Below are 12072 nucleotides of genomic sequence, written 5' to 3'. Positions count from 1 at the left end.
TGCAAAAACGGCTGTGTTGTACAAAAGCTGTTTATGACTAACATGGATTAGAGACATCTGTACATACACAGTACAAAAAATATACTTGGCATTAACACTCCCATCAAAGCCATTTTTGAGTTATTCCTATGGCAGGCTTAGATCAGGGTCATGTTTTCCTGGAGGTATTTGAGCACAGTGGTGTTGAATGCAGGCGCTCAGCGCGCTTGTTCTTCACAAGTAGGATGCGAAACGGCAGCAAAGACTTGTCCCCAGCATCTCCCTGTCGGCAGATTTGTACTGAAATTCAGCACTTCACGGGCATCTTTTGTCTTTGCGTATGTTTTCTGACACGCCGTGGTGCTTGCAGAGGGACGGACGGAGAGTGGAGTTCTTCACGCCTCTAACGAGGCCTTGGGATAACAACGGGGTGTGGGGATCGGGTCGCGGTGACAGGAACGCCGAGGCCCGCGACCCGCACGGTTTCACCGGGCCGCTGCGGGTACAAGAAGCCACCGGTCGGTGCTTCTGGCCCGTGTCTGCAAGGAGCTGCTGCCCGTGCCGGGCCCGGCGGCTGTGGGGAGCCCTGCCGGGCCCGGCACGGCGGCAGCGGGCACGCCGCTCTGCGCGACGCCGGTGACGGGAACAAATCCCGCCCCGCCCTTCCGCGGCCAGCGGGGCCGGTTCGGGGCCGGGTCACAGCGCGGGGCGCTGCCGGGTCAAACACGGGGGCTCTGGGCGGCTCCGCGGGCTGAGGGCTGCGCCGCGGGCCCGCCCCGCGCCTTTACGCCCGGCGTCCGCGGGCGCCGCCGGACTCGAACGCGAAGCGAGCGAAGGAGCGGCGGCAGCGGGCGTACCGCCGGCTCCGCGCGACGGCGCCGAACTACACCTCCCGGCGAGCGCGCGGCAGACGCCCGCTGCGGAGCGGCGGCGGAGCGCGCGCGAGGCACGCCGGGAGCTGTAGTCCGGCCGCGCCGCGCCGCGCCCCCGCCTCCCCCCATCCTTTTGTCCACGTCGCCTCTCGCGCCTGCCGCGGTCACGTGGCCCCCAGCGCCCTCGCGCCGCCGCGGCCCGCTCCCATTGGCCCGCCGGGGCGGGGCCGAACCCGGAAGCGGCGGCGCGAGGCCGTTCCCTTGGCTACGCCGCGGGAGGGCCGGGCCGGGCCGGGCCCCGCCGCCGGGAGCCGCGGCCGCCGCGCCGCCAGGGGCGGGATGGGCCGGGGCCGGGCCTGGGCCTAGCGGCAGCGGGCGGGCGGCCGCGGCCATGAGCGGAGCTGCGGGCTGCCGGGGCGGCGGCGGCGGCGGCGAGCGGGGGCCTCGCTGGAGGAGGCCGTGGAGGCTGCTGGCGCTCGGCCTCCTCTCCGCCTCCTCCGTGCTGGCGGCCGCGCCGGGAGCCGGGGCCATGAGCAAGGAGGAGAAGCGGCGGCTGGGGTGAGCCGGGGCGGGGCGGGGAGGGGGCGGCGGGGACGGGGCTGCGGCCTCTGGCGGGTCCTGCCGGCGGCCCCTGGCCGGCTCCGGCCCTCCGCCGGGCGCTGGAGCCGCGGCCTCGGGCGTTGCGGCCGCCGCCCGGGTGCCGCGGGTCCAGGCGGGCGGAGGTGAGCGTCCCTCCGCGGGCCGGCGGGCGGGCGCCTCGCGGCCGCACCTGGGGAACGCGGCTGGGGGGGGGGGGGGGTAATAAAAAGGAGACCTCGGCGCGTGTTTCTGCCCGCTTCCGTTGCTGAAGGCGAATCGCAGCGCTCCCTGTTCCCTAGCGTAGCCCAGGTTAGGAAGGACCCCCGAGGGGGGTCGCCGAGCCCAACTCCTGGCTCCACTTGGGGCCCCTCACAAACAGACGCTGTGTCTGAGAGCCGTGCCCAAACGCTTCCCGAGCTCCCGCGGGCTCGGGGGCTGTGACCGCTGCTCTGGGCAGCCTGTGCCGGTGCCCAGCCCGCACTAGTCAGTGCTGCAAAGCAACCTTAATAAAACTCTGTGCAAGAGGCCCAGAACGTGTCTCAATCAAAGCGCAGATAACGAAACCAAAGGAAATCACAACTGGAAACTCGTCTTCACGTTTATATTTGTATGAGTCCTTTAGTAAGGCACAGTAAGTTTAGATGGGTCATCTCGTCCTGTGAACCTTGACATTCTACAGTAGAATCATAGATTCTTTTTGTATACGTGTAAGAAGCTGATTTGCTTTTAATATGGTTTTCAGTTGTATGATAAAGACTACAATGTAGGTGGCAATGTATTGCACTGCATGAAGTAGTTGGTTTTTTTAGACAGACCTTTAATCAAGCTCAGCATGATCTTATTGCCAGGGCAGCTTCATCGTCATCGTGTTCACATCAGCTGGTCACTTGCAGAGAATAATGATGCAAAATGTGCGGGGAAAGCACTGTGGAGACTTCCAGTTATTAATCACTGGACGTAAGCTGATATTTAACTTCAGTAACGCTTATAGTTAGTTGGGCTTTGCATCTTGGGTTGTCAGGGTACATACGTTGTGTGCTTTCCTTGTGTCACCACTTAATGGGTTTAAACTTCCCCCTTTGGTTTAAATTTTTTGTGTTCATAAATTCAACTCCGCGCACCTGCTGCCCCCGGTGTGTGCAAGCGGTCTCGCCACCGTTTGTGTCTGGGGGCTCTCAGCTGGGTGGCTTACTGCAGGTAAGCTGTGCCTCTGTTCCAGGACAAGGTCGTGTCAGTCACAGAAGTCCTTTCTGAAAGTGTCCTGTAAAAGCAAGTTGCATGTAGAGAACTAAAGGCTGTGAGAAGCTTCGTGTGTGCTAAATCGCAGGTCAGCATGGTGTGCCTGGTGCAGCTGGAGCTGGTGCTTGAGTGCAGCCGCAGGTGCGGGCACTGCGGGCTGGATGAAGCCTCCTAAGTACCAGGAAAAAGTATCCTGTCCTTTCTTTTGATGGCTTGGTACACCAGATGAGTGAAAACTACTGCTTAGTTTCAAGTCATTGAACTAAATCAGTTATTTGGAGTATAATTGTGCTGTTCCTGTCTCTTGGGTTTGGTTTTATCATCGGAGACTGTGAGTTATATAGCTGTTAGCTTAGAAATTAGCATGCTCTGTTGTAAGCGTGGCTAGGTACTCAACTCAGTAAAACAGTTAGGTAGAAATGGAAGCGGTGCGCTCTTGGGAAGACAGCACTGTTTTATGTGGCAGTGCTGCTCACCTTGACTGCTTCTCAAACACGTACAATAAATGTATCTGTGAGGATTTTCTTTACTGTGTGCTTGCCAAGACTCCTAATTCAAGGAAGATGTGTATCTCATCACTTATCTGAATCACAGATCGGAATTTAACGCTGTGTCAGTTGGTTTTAGTGGGGGTGATTAGAAGATGAACATAACTCTATGTGCTGGTTTTTGCTGAGCAAGGAACGTGTCCTGCCTCTGGCTTTAACATGTTAGTGACATCTACAGCTATCGAAGAGGAAGCACAGGAGGCTGAAAGAGAGTCCCCACATGCCAAATACTTAATTTTGTGTTAGGCAAAGGAAAAGCCAAATAGCAGCCAGATCAGGGAAAACTGTTTTGCCTTATTTCATTTACTTGAGTAGAGTACGCTAGTAGAGGAGCTGTTCCTGAGACTGAGATTACGGTAGCACATCTTGGTGTTCTAAGATAGCATGGTAAAGGGCGTTGTGATGCAGACCCCCAATGCTGTTCTTTTTAATTTTTGTTTTTGTTTTTTAGAAACCAAGTGCTGGAAATGTTTGATCATGCGTACAGCAATTATATGGTAAGGAAAATACCTGTTTGTTGAATTGTTCTTGGAATTGTTATTGCTGACCTGGAAGAGAAAGCAGGGTACAGTACTTGACGTTCTAGAGAAATAGCAGGAAGGTATTGGGGGAAAATAAAGCTAAAATAAATAAGAGCATCTGTGTACCCTTGAACAGGAATTGAACAAATCTTACTTTCAGGAGGAGCGGTGTCAGGAGAGTTACAATGGATTTCAGAATGGTAGCTAGGAATTGCTAGCTGTAACTCTGTCAATCTCTGCCTGATGCTTCCTCAGACTGGTTTCTCTCCCATCAGGTTATGAGCAGTTTTCATCTTCATTAAACTCTTGGGTCTGTAATTCCAGACTCTTAAAAACAGTGAAAACAGGAAGCTTGAGAAAATCTGTTATCATCTGATTCTGGAGAATACAAAACGATCCTATTTATTTTGTGGGTAAAATTAATTAAAGTATTTTTCTTGCAGGAAGACATGCTAGATACAGTTTGGTAGGTTTTGTTTTTTACAAACAAGTACGTTTTGTAGAACATAGCAGAACAAAAAGAGGATTAGGTGTCTTGTTTGTGCATTGTACCCTCTTCTGGGTATGTGGCCGTCATACGGCAGCGAGCCACGCTTACCGTGGTTTCTTCTAATATGGCTCGTAATTTTTCTGTTTAGGTGTCCTCACGTTCTGGGTATGTGAAGCCATTTTGCAATCTAATCAACTTTGAAGTAGGTTAGCTTAGGCTAGATGTGTTGCAGAATAAAGAATTACTCAGTGGACTGACTCCTCAAGTGATAGTTACTTTCAAATATACTCTAAATAATTCTGAGGAGAAGCTGCAAATGTGAGTAATATAAAATATGTATTCTTGCATAGTTTTACGAAACAATCTTTTTGTATGTTCTTTGTGGCTGTTACAGAAACCTCTCTTTTAAGTTGCACCAGTTCCTGCAGGACAAACTCGACAGTTTTTTGACAGTATCTTGCCACGTGTCCCAACTTCTATATCATGATTTTGCCATTTAAAACAAAGGGGGGGGGGGGGGGGGGAGCTTGTGAGTTACAAATTTATACACTGCATGAGTGGTACAGAATTAATGAACGCCAAGAGTATTTTCAAAACGGGTACAGTTTCCTTCTGAACTTCTGAGCTCCTGCTTTTGACACCTCAGTAGTTAAACATCTGGCATTTTGGTGTTGATTTGTAACTAGTTACTTGAGACCTGGTTCTGTTAAAACCACTTGGCTTGGTTTTCTCATGACATTCAGAAGTAAAAACTGTTAAGGATTTGGCAAAATCGGATAAAAAGTTGGCTGTATAAAGGATCTGTGCTCCTATTGTTCGTTGTGATCGACTAGAAACAGGTAGGTGTCTTGCTGCATCTGACACAAGAAAATTCTGGGTTCAGAAGAAGAATGACTTTGGCTATCCTGGAAACTTTGAAGCCAGAAGGATATTTATTTGCCACGTATGCTGGAACACTGAACAAACAGAGATGTGGCTTGTTTGTTCAATGCTGAAGAAAAGATTAGGGTATGAGGCTCGATTCTGACAGCAAGAAAATAAAGTGGTTTTGCAGCTGCTTTTGAAACAGCCAGGTGAAAAGTTCTGATTTTCTGTTTCTATTAATACTTATTTTAGAATTGAACAGCTAAAAGACTGAAAATTTATGCTTGCGTGCAAAGGGGAAACCCCCTTGCCCAGTTGGTTGTTTTTTTTCAGATATGAACAGGAGCTTTGAATAAAAAGCTGCTGTTATTTTCAGTCCTTCAACAATATTTATAATAATTGGGATGTTTTCTTCTTGACTGTCAGAAAGAAAATGTGAAAATGTCAGTCACTTCAGGTGTGGAGGTATTTCTTGCTTTGCAGCACTAGTAGCAGTGCGTCTTCTTGCTTTGTTCAAGTACCATGCTGTACTGAATTTACAGTCCAGATAGTGAGAAATCTGATCAGTGCTTCTATCAGAATGTGTAGGAATTCCAGAGTATCCCTCAAGCTACATTCATATAATATTTGTCTGAGGCATGTTTACGGTATGTAACATGTGCCATATTTTATATTAAATATGTCTTTCTGTTTCCTTTGAGGTTACCTGAAGGGGAGAAGTTAAAAGTTGGGAAACCACTTGTTGTATTAGCCTTTCCTGCTCTAGATAGAGACTACACAAGCTTTTATTTTTTCAAAACTGTTCTAGTTCATTATGATACTGTAAGATAAAAAGTCTGTTTTCTTCTTTTTCTGCCACCTTTTCTCTCCGTAATTTAAGCCAGAGATCTTAGTTTTGACATGGCTCTTGTCGTGTACTTCTTTAATCTGTTTATCTGAATACTTCGCACAGATATGTAGAAACGTCTGAGCTGTATTAAAATGATCCAGATTCTGGCTTTTGCAGTTGAACTTGAGGAGAACAAAGTCATGCAAAGACCGAAATACCCGGGTGGTAGATGGGGAAACAAACCATCAGTTTCAAAAGAAGTTGCTGTAAGAGCTGTTTATTTATAGAAGAATGTTCCTTCTTTGCCTATTTCGTGTTTGAATATAGATTATTTTTTGTACTGTATATTTGGAAAGACTTGCAATGTGTTTACTTGCAGTTTCAGCTGCAGTAATTGAACTTTTTTAACCTGCCACATGTTAATTAGCCATGCTGAAAGTAAAATAGCACAGCACGGTACCCCATCCAGCTTCCTGATGGAATCAAGAGGGAGAAGCTCTGTCCCGATTCGCTTGTGTTGGGCTTCTAATGGAGAAGCATTTCCATGCATGTTTTTGGATTTACATATATTTAAGTTTCATCTTTCTGAATGTCATTGTCCACTTTTGTGATTTTTCAGTAAACATCTATTGCACAATGATGAGTTGTACACGTTTGTGTTTATTTCAGCTGATACCCCATTTTGGTGGCAGTTTAAACCTACAAAACTTGCACTGACTTGACTGAAAGTAGAAATTGGTTTTATTCAGTGGGCCTGACTTTGGCAACAGTGCCACTGCTGTTATTTCTGCCTTAGAGACAAGAAATCAGGTTACAATACAGCTTGCTTGTGCTTTTCTAGAAGCACGAGGGAAACCATTGTTTTTCCCAAAAATCTAGCAATGCCTCGCTCTTAAACTTCGCTGAATTTGTAAATGGGTTAGTTTTGGTAAGCTTTTTTGTGAATGTTATCTCTTGTTCTGATTTGTGTAGTGATTTACCAAATTACTGTTTTACCTTCCAAGTGAGTTCTCATATCAGGTACTGATTGTGACCCTGAATCACTGGTGTTCACTTGGCAAAGTTTCCAAAGTGATTTAAGGTCTAATTCTCCTGATTTTTCCATGAAATATCAGTCACTCAATAACATCTGCATTATTACTCGTAATTGGTGGGGCTATGGCTTTTGGGGTTGTTTTTTTTTTTTTGATGTGCCATTATTTGTTCCAGACTTCTATGGGAGGTTGTAGAGAGGTCCTACTGCACTGTTCGGTTTAATCATTTTTGGCTAGTCGTGCAGGTTTTACTGAAGCACAGCCGCATTGGGCTTCCTTTTAACAAGCTCTGAAAATTTCCAGGAATGGCTGTAACAGTTATAACTTAATTCGGTTGTTTTGTTTCCCTACAGGAGCATGCATATCCAGCTGATGAACTCATGCCTTTAACTTGTCGTGGACGAGTACGGGGTCAGGAACCAAGTCGAGGGGACGTGGACGATGCCTTGGGAAAGTCAGTATTTGAAACACTTACTGTCATATGTAAACAGCTAGGAATCTACGTACAATTTGCAGCTTGTAAAACTTGTCTCTTCAGTTGACACATCCAGAAGCTTAGTATTATTGAAAACAATTCTGTGGGTGCACATAAATCAGTAATTTGTCTCAAAAGTTCTGCTTTGAAGGGGAGGAAAAAAAATATTAGAAAACTGTAATTGTTTACCTTTCTTCCCAGTTAGGCAGAAATAATTACATTTTTTTATTTTCTCCTATGATGTTAACTGATGTGAAACGTTATCTTAGTCAGGAAGAGAGCATTGACAGGGGAATAAGATACAAAGATAACTTTTAAAATTCATTCTGCAAGTATTTTCTGTAGCAGAGCCTTCTAAAGTGAGCTCCCATCTATGGTGTTAGTGAACTTGACCCCTAAATAGGGTTTATAAGGTTTAGTTATCAGCTGCACAGAGCAGTAGAATGTTATCCACTCTGCTGGCCTTATAAGTGATATATAAAATGCTTTTTTTACGCAGAAAGCTCTCTGAAAACTTAATTAGTCAAATGATCATCACATGCATGGTAGCCTGAGGCCCTGGCCTGAGTATAAACCGTTATTTCAGACCTAGAAATTCTTCACAATTTTTCTCTTAAGATAACTTGTAATATAAATTACTAATCCTTTGTCAAACAACATGTAGATTTAAGGTACAGTTTTTCTCCAATTTAAATTGGGCAAAGCCAAAATTGAATGACTCTGAATGTATTTTTTTCTACAAATGTCTGTATGTGTGCACTTCATGTTCCTAGAGCAAATAATTAAAAAAAAAAATAGCAGACACTGATTTTATTGATGTCACTGCTTAGTGTCCCTGAGCAGAATAGCATTAATCAAAGGTGAAGTGCTTGTCTTAAGTACCTCATCTAATACATTATATGATATTGAGCATGTTATTTTTGGTAATGTAGAAAACTTCATTAATCTAGAGATTCCTGTATAATCTCGCCATCTGTTTAAAATTAAAAAGATTGACCTTGGAGGTATTGAGAGAGATGACTGATAAGAAAGAAATGTCAAGAAATTGTATTTTTAATCTGGTCATCCATTTTTTAATGACCTTTATTTATATAGTAACATACTATTGTTTGAGTGAAAATACCTTTCAGCCTCATCGGTGCGTTGAATAGCTTGGGTACTTATTTTTCTGTATGCATGTTTTTTATGGTCCTAATAATCAGCAGTGTTTGTATTTCAGATTTGATATATAACACTTTTTCTTGCCAGCTGGCTCATCAGTCATGTTCTACACCATTCTTTGCAATCAGAATGTAGTTTAAAAAAATAAATTACAGGATGAGACAGCTAGGTCAGTTGTACTTTGCTGTAGGGCTGGGGAGTGTACTTGTACAGCAGCCTTCTCTACAGCTGTGTAATACACAACTTTCCCCCTTTTTTTTTTTTTGTGGAAAAGGTTCCGTATTTGTTACTCAGTTCTGCATAGCCACTAGTTAGTCTCTTTCTCTTGTAGAATGACACCCGTGAAATGTCATTATATCTTTATGAATTAAACTGAAAAAGTGACAGTATACGACCACTTAACTGCAATGCTAATTATCCTCATGCACAGTCATGTGTTGCCTACAGTGCCCAAAATTTGAGGCACTGTGCTTAAATTCTTTACATGTGTTCTTCAATAGGCAGTTGTGATTGTTTCCCAAGTTTTCAATTTTAGTGCTGCTTACTCTGCGTATTCTTTTCCACGCATGTTACGAATTAGTTAACATAAGAGCGATTTTATTGGGTTAGGCCAAGTGCTCATCCATCTTAGTATGCACTAGAACAGTCATAGAGAACAATACGTGATTGGGACAAACCTTACTGCAATACTGCTGTTCAAACTGTATGCATCCAACTGTAGCTGGGCACCAGGTGTTGTCTCGTAATGACATGTGTAGGTATTTATCCCACAGATTTTGTCTAATCACTTTTTGGATCTGTGGAAGTATTTGGCTTTCCTGAAGCTACCTTTGGCAACAAGTTCAGTGACTTGATGCTTGCTTTTTCTCACTTTCATACCATGTGCAATTTTGAAATCTTTGTATAATGACGCTTCTGCAGGCTGAAGAGTGGGAATCTGTGTCCTTGTTTGTGGTACAGAAGTTGCTATGTACTTTCAGCCCTTGCTGCTCCATTTTGTACCTTTTCCTGTTCCGTTACATCCCATGCAGAAGTTTCGTAACAAAATAACAGCACTTTCTTTATTCTTTCATCAGTAAGTTGTAACACTGAATTTGATTGCAATAAATTGCAGCTTTTCCTGAAATAGAAATTTGGAACAATTTCTGATAGGAGAAATTCAGCTTGGACTGGCTTTTTGATTTTCGTAAATAAACAAACTCTGTTATTGCATTTAATAAGTCAACATTCTTCATTTAAAAAGGGGGGATGGGGACTTGAAAGGTGATGAAAGAGACTTGAATGTTCTGTTGGGTCTCTTCTCAGTAGATTTGATTGGAGACTAGAAATAAAAACTTAATTTGCTTACAATACCTTTGAAAGTTTTGCAGTAAATAAAGGAATCTTTATAATCATAGTTTTGTTTCAGTCATTCTGGTCACTGAAAAGGGAAGAAACTTAGTATCAGCAGGATATTAATTTTGATGTTAAACATGCACAGTTTTTTAGTAGCTGGTGACAATTCAGTTTCTTCCATGGTCTTAGTTACTATTAAATATGATTATATGATTTAATTTTGAAACATACAGGTCTATAATGAATCTGTTTTAAATTTTATTTTATAGGTTTTCACTGACCTTAATTGATACCTTGGACACTCTTGTGGTAGGTTTAATTTATTGGTAAACTTTTATAAAACAAAAAATGATCTTCAGCTGTTCAGACTTACATTTTTTAAGCAAAAAAGGAATCTAAAAAATGTATATCATTCATCACCTTTTTAATCTTTAGCCATCTGTTGGAAGTGGCTATTGCTTCTAAGAACTTCCAAGTGCTGTGACGATGGTGTTCAGAATTCATTGCAAGAAGAATGTTGGAACACTTCTGTATTTCACTGATGCTTTGTCTTTTCTTGTGCTCTAATTTAACAAAAATGTATGTGAGATTTTTTCAGTTATAATCTATGGCAACATGCTGACATATAAGTGAACACCTCTTAGTATCTACTGAATTATTTATTTTTAAATTGCGTGTGCTTGTTTCATGGATGAATTTGCAGATATTTAAATGTATATTTAAGAAATTCAGCCCTTAACGTATTTGCCAGGAAAAGTTGCCAGAATCTCTTAAGAGATGCCGGTTGTTAATAAACTACTTTCCATTAGTTTTCAATCCCTTTTTGGAATATATTGTCATGATAAAATAAATTTTGGAAATTAGAAATTCAGCCATTCATATCTCCTGGTAAACAGCACTAAAGCTTTGAAAATCTTAACTGCACTTCTTTGTTGTGTGAATCATATAATGTTCTTCCTCTGACAGCTGTTCTCTTTTTACGATGTGCTGTGAGATGACCCTTGACTGGTTTTGAATCACAAATGTTAAAAATGTGGAATCTGTTACTCCCAGTCTCTACATGAACACCCAGATGGATTGTTAGGGTTTATTTATTATTTTCTTAGGGCAGGATTAATACATGTGGGATTTAAAGGTACTTACGGTAACAAATTGGAAAAGGTACATAAGTTCTGGAAGATCGATTAAAAGAAAGTCAGTGTGAAAGAAAATCTGTACGAAATGCTGGGACTGTTCTTCAGGCAAAAGAAGAAAACTGCTGGGAGGAGGAAGGCTGCTGGGGCCGTTCACTGAGCTCAGGACATGGCTCCTTACACCATGGGTAGGAGACTTCTGTGAAATCGGAGGCACCGCAGCAGTCCGGCCACCGCTTACCCTGCTAGTGCAGATCCAGCCTGCTGAGCCTGTTGCGCTGAAGTTGTGGGGTGGGAGTAGGGGAAGGAACAAACAAATCCCTGGCTATTTGTTGAGGTGTACTGTTGGTGACTTTTTCTTTACGTAGACCTTTGATTCTCTTCCACGCATCTCACGAGAAAAATATTACTAATGTCTGTTCACAGTGTATCAGAGTATGTCCCTGCAGGACCAGAATATCAGTCTAAGACATTGGAAATTTTTTTTTAAACTGTTGCTCTTGTTCTTCCACACCTGAGTGTGACTGTATTAGCTGTGGTGGAACCTAAATGTTTGGTTATGTTTGTATTCCAGGTGTTAAATAAAACCAAAGAGTTTGAAGAGGCTGTAAAAAAAGTAATAAAGGATGTTAACTTAGATAACGACATAGTTGTATCTGTCTTTGAAACCAACATAAGAGTCCTTGGGTGAGTAACTTTCATGTCTTCAAAATTCTTTAAAACCCCATTTTAGCTAAATATCCTGAAGGCATACCTTTATGTGCTATTTCACTTCATTTAAAACAGTTGGTCCTTTGTCAGTTAGCATAATTCAACACTTGCCCTAAAAAAGGTTTTAAAATGCTAGGCAGGAATTGATGCAGTGGTTCTGAATCAAGTCGACCCCATCTGACTTCTGCAGATGCAGCTTCTGTAATTAAAAAAAGCCTGTGTGTGCTGAGGTAGCAGTGTTTTTTAATGGAAATAGTCTTAAAGGTTGCACTGCTCAATACTTGATTTAAGAGAGAGAATAT

General features: G+C 43.4%; 1 protein-coding gene across 1 annotated transcript in view; it reads left to right on the top strand.

Moving 5' to 3' along the window:
* The first annotated feature begins 1145 nt into the window (after positions 1-1145).
* EDEM3 (ER degradation enhancing alpha-mannosidase like protein 3) overlaps positions 1146-12072 on the top strand; it is a 33298-nt gene continuing 22371 nt past the window's right edge. Inside the window, exons 1-5 of the mRNA XM_080602320.1 lie at positions 1146-1409; positions 3669-3714; positions 7309-7409; positions 10196-10235; positions 11634-11746. Of these exons, the coding sequence (XP_080458446.1) occupies positions 1243-1409; positions 3669-3714; positions 7309-7409; positions 10196-10235; positions 11634-11746 (467 nt within the window). The 5' untranslated portion in view covers positions 1146-1242. The remainder of the gene's footprint in view (positions 1410-3668; positions 3715-7308; positions 7410-10195; positions 10236-11633; positions 11747-12072) is intronic.

The sequence above is a fragment of the Anser brachyrhynchus genome, assembly GCF_964034855.1.
Source record: "Anser brachyrhynchus genome assembly, chromosome: 8".
Taxonomy (NCBI): Eukaryota; Metazoa; Chordata; class Aves; order Anseriformes; family Anatidae; genus Anser; species Anser brachyrhynchus.
The sequence above is the reverse complement of the archived record's forward strand: the minus strand, read 5'-3'. Positions and strand labels throughout refer to the sequence as shown.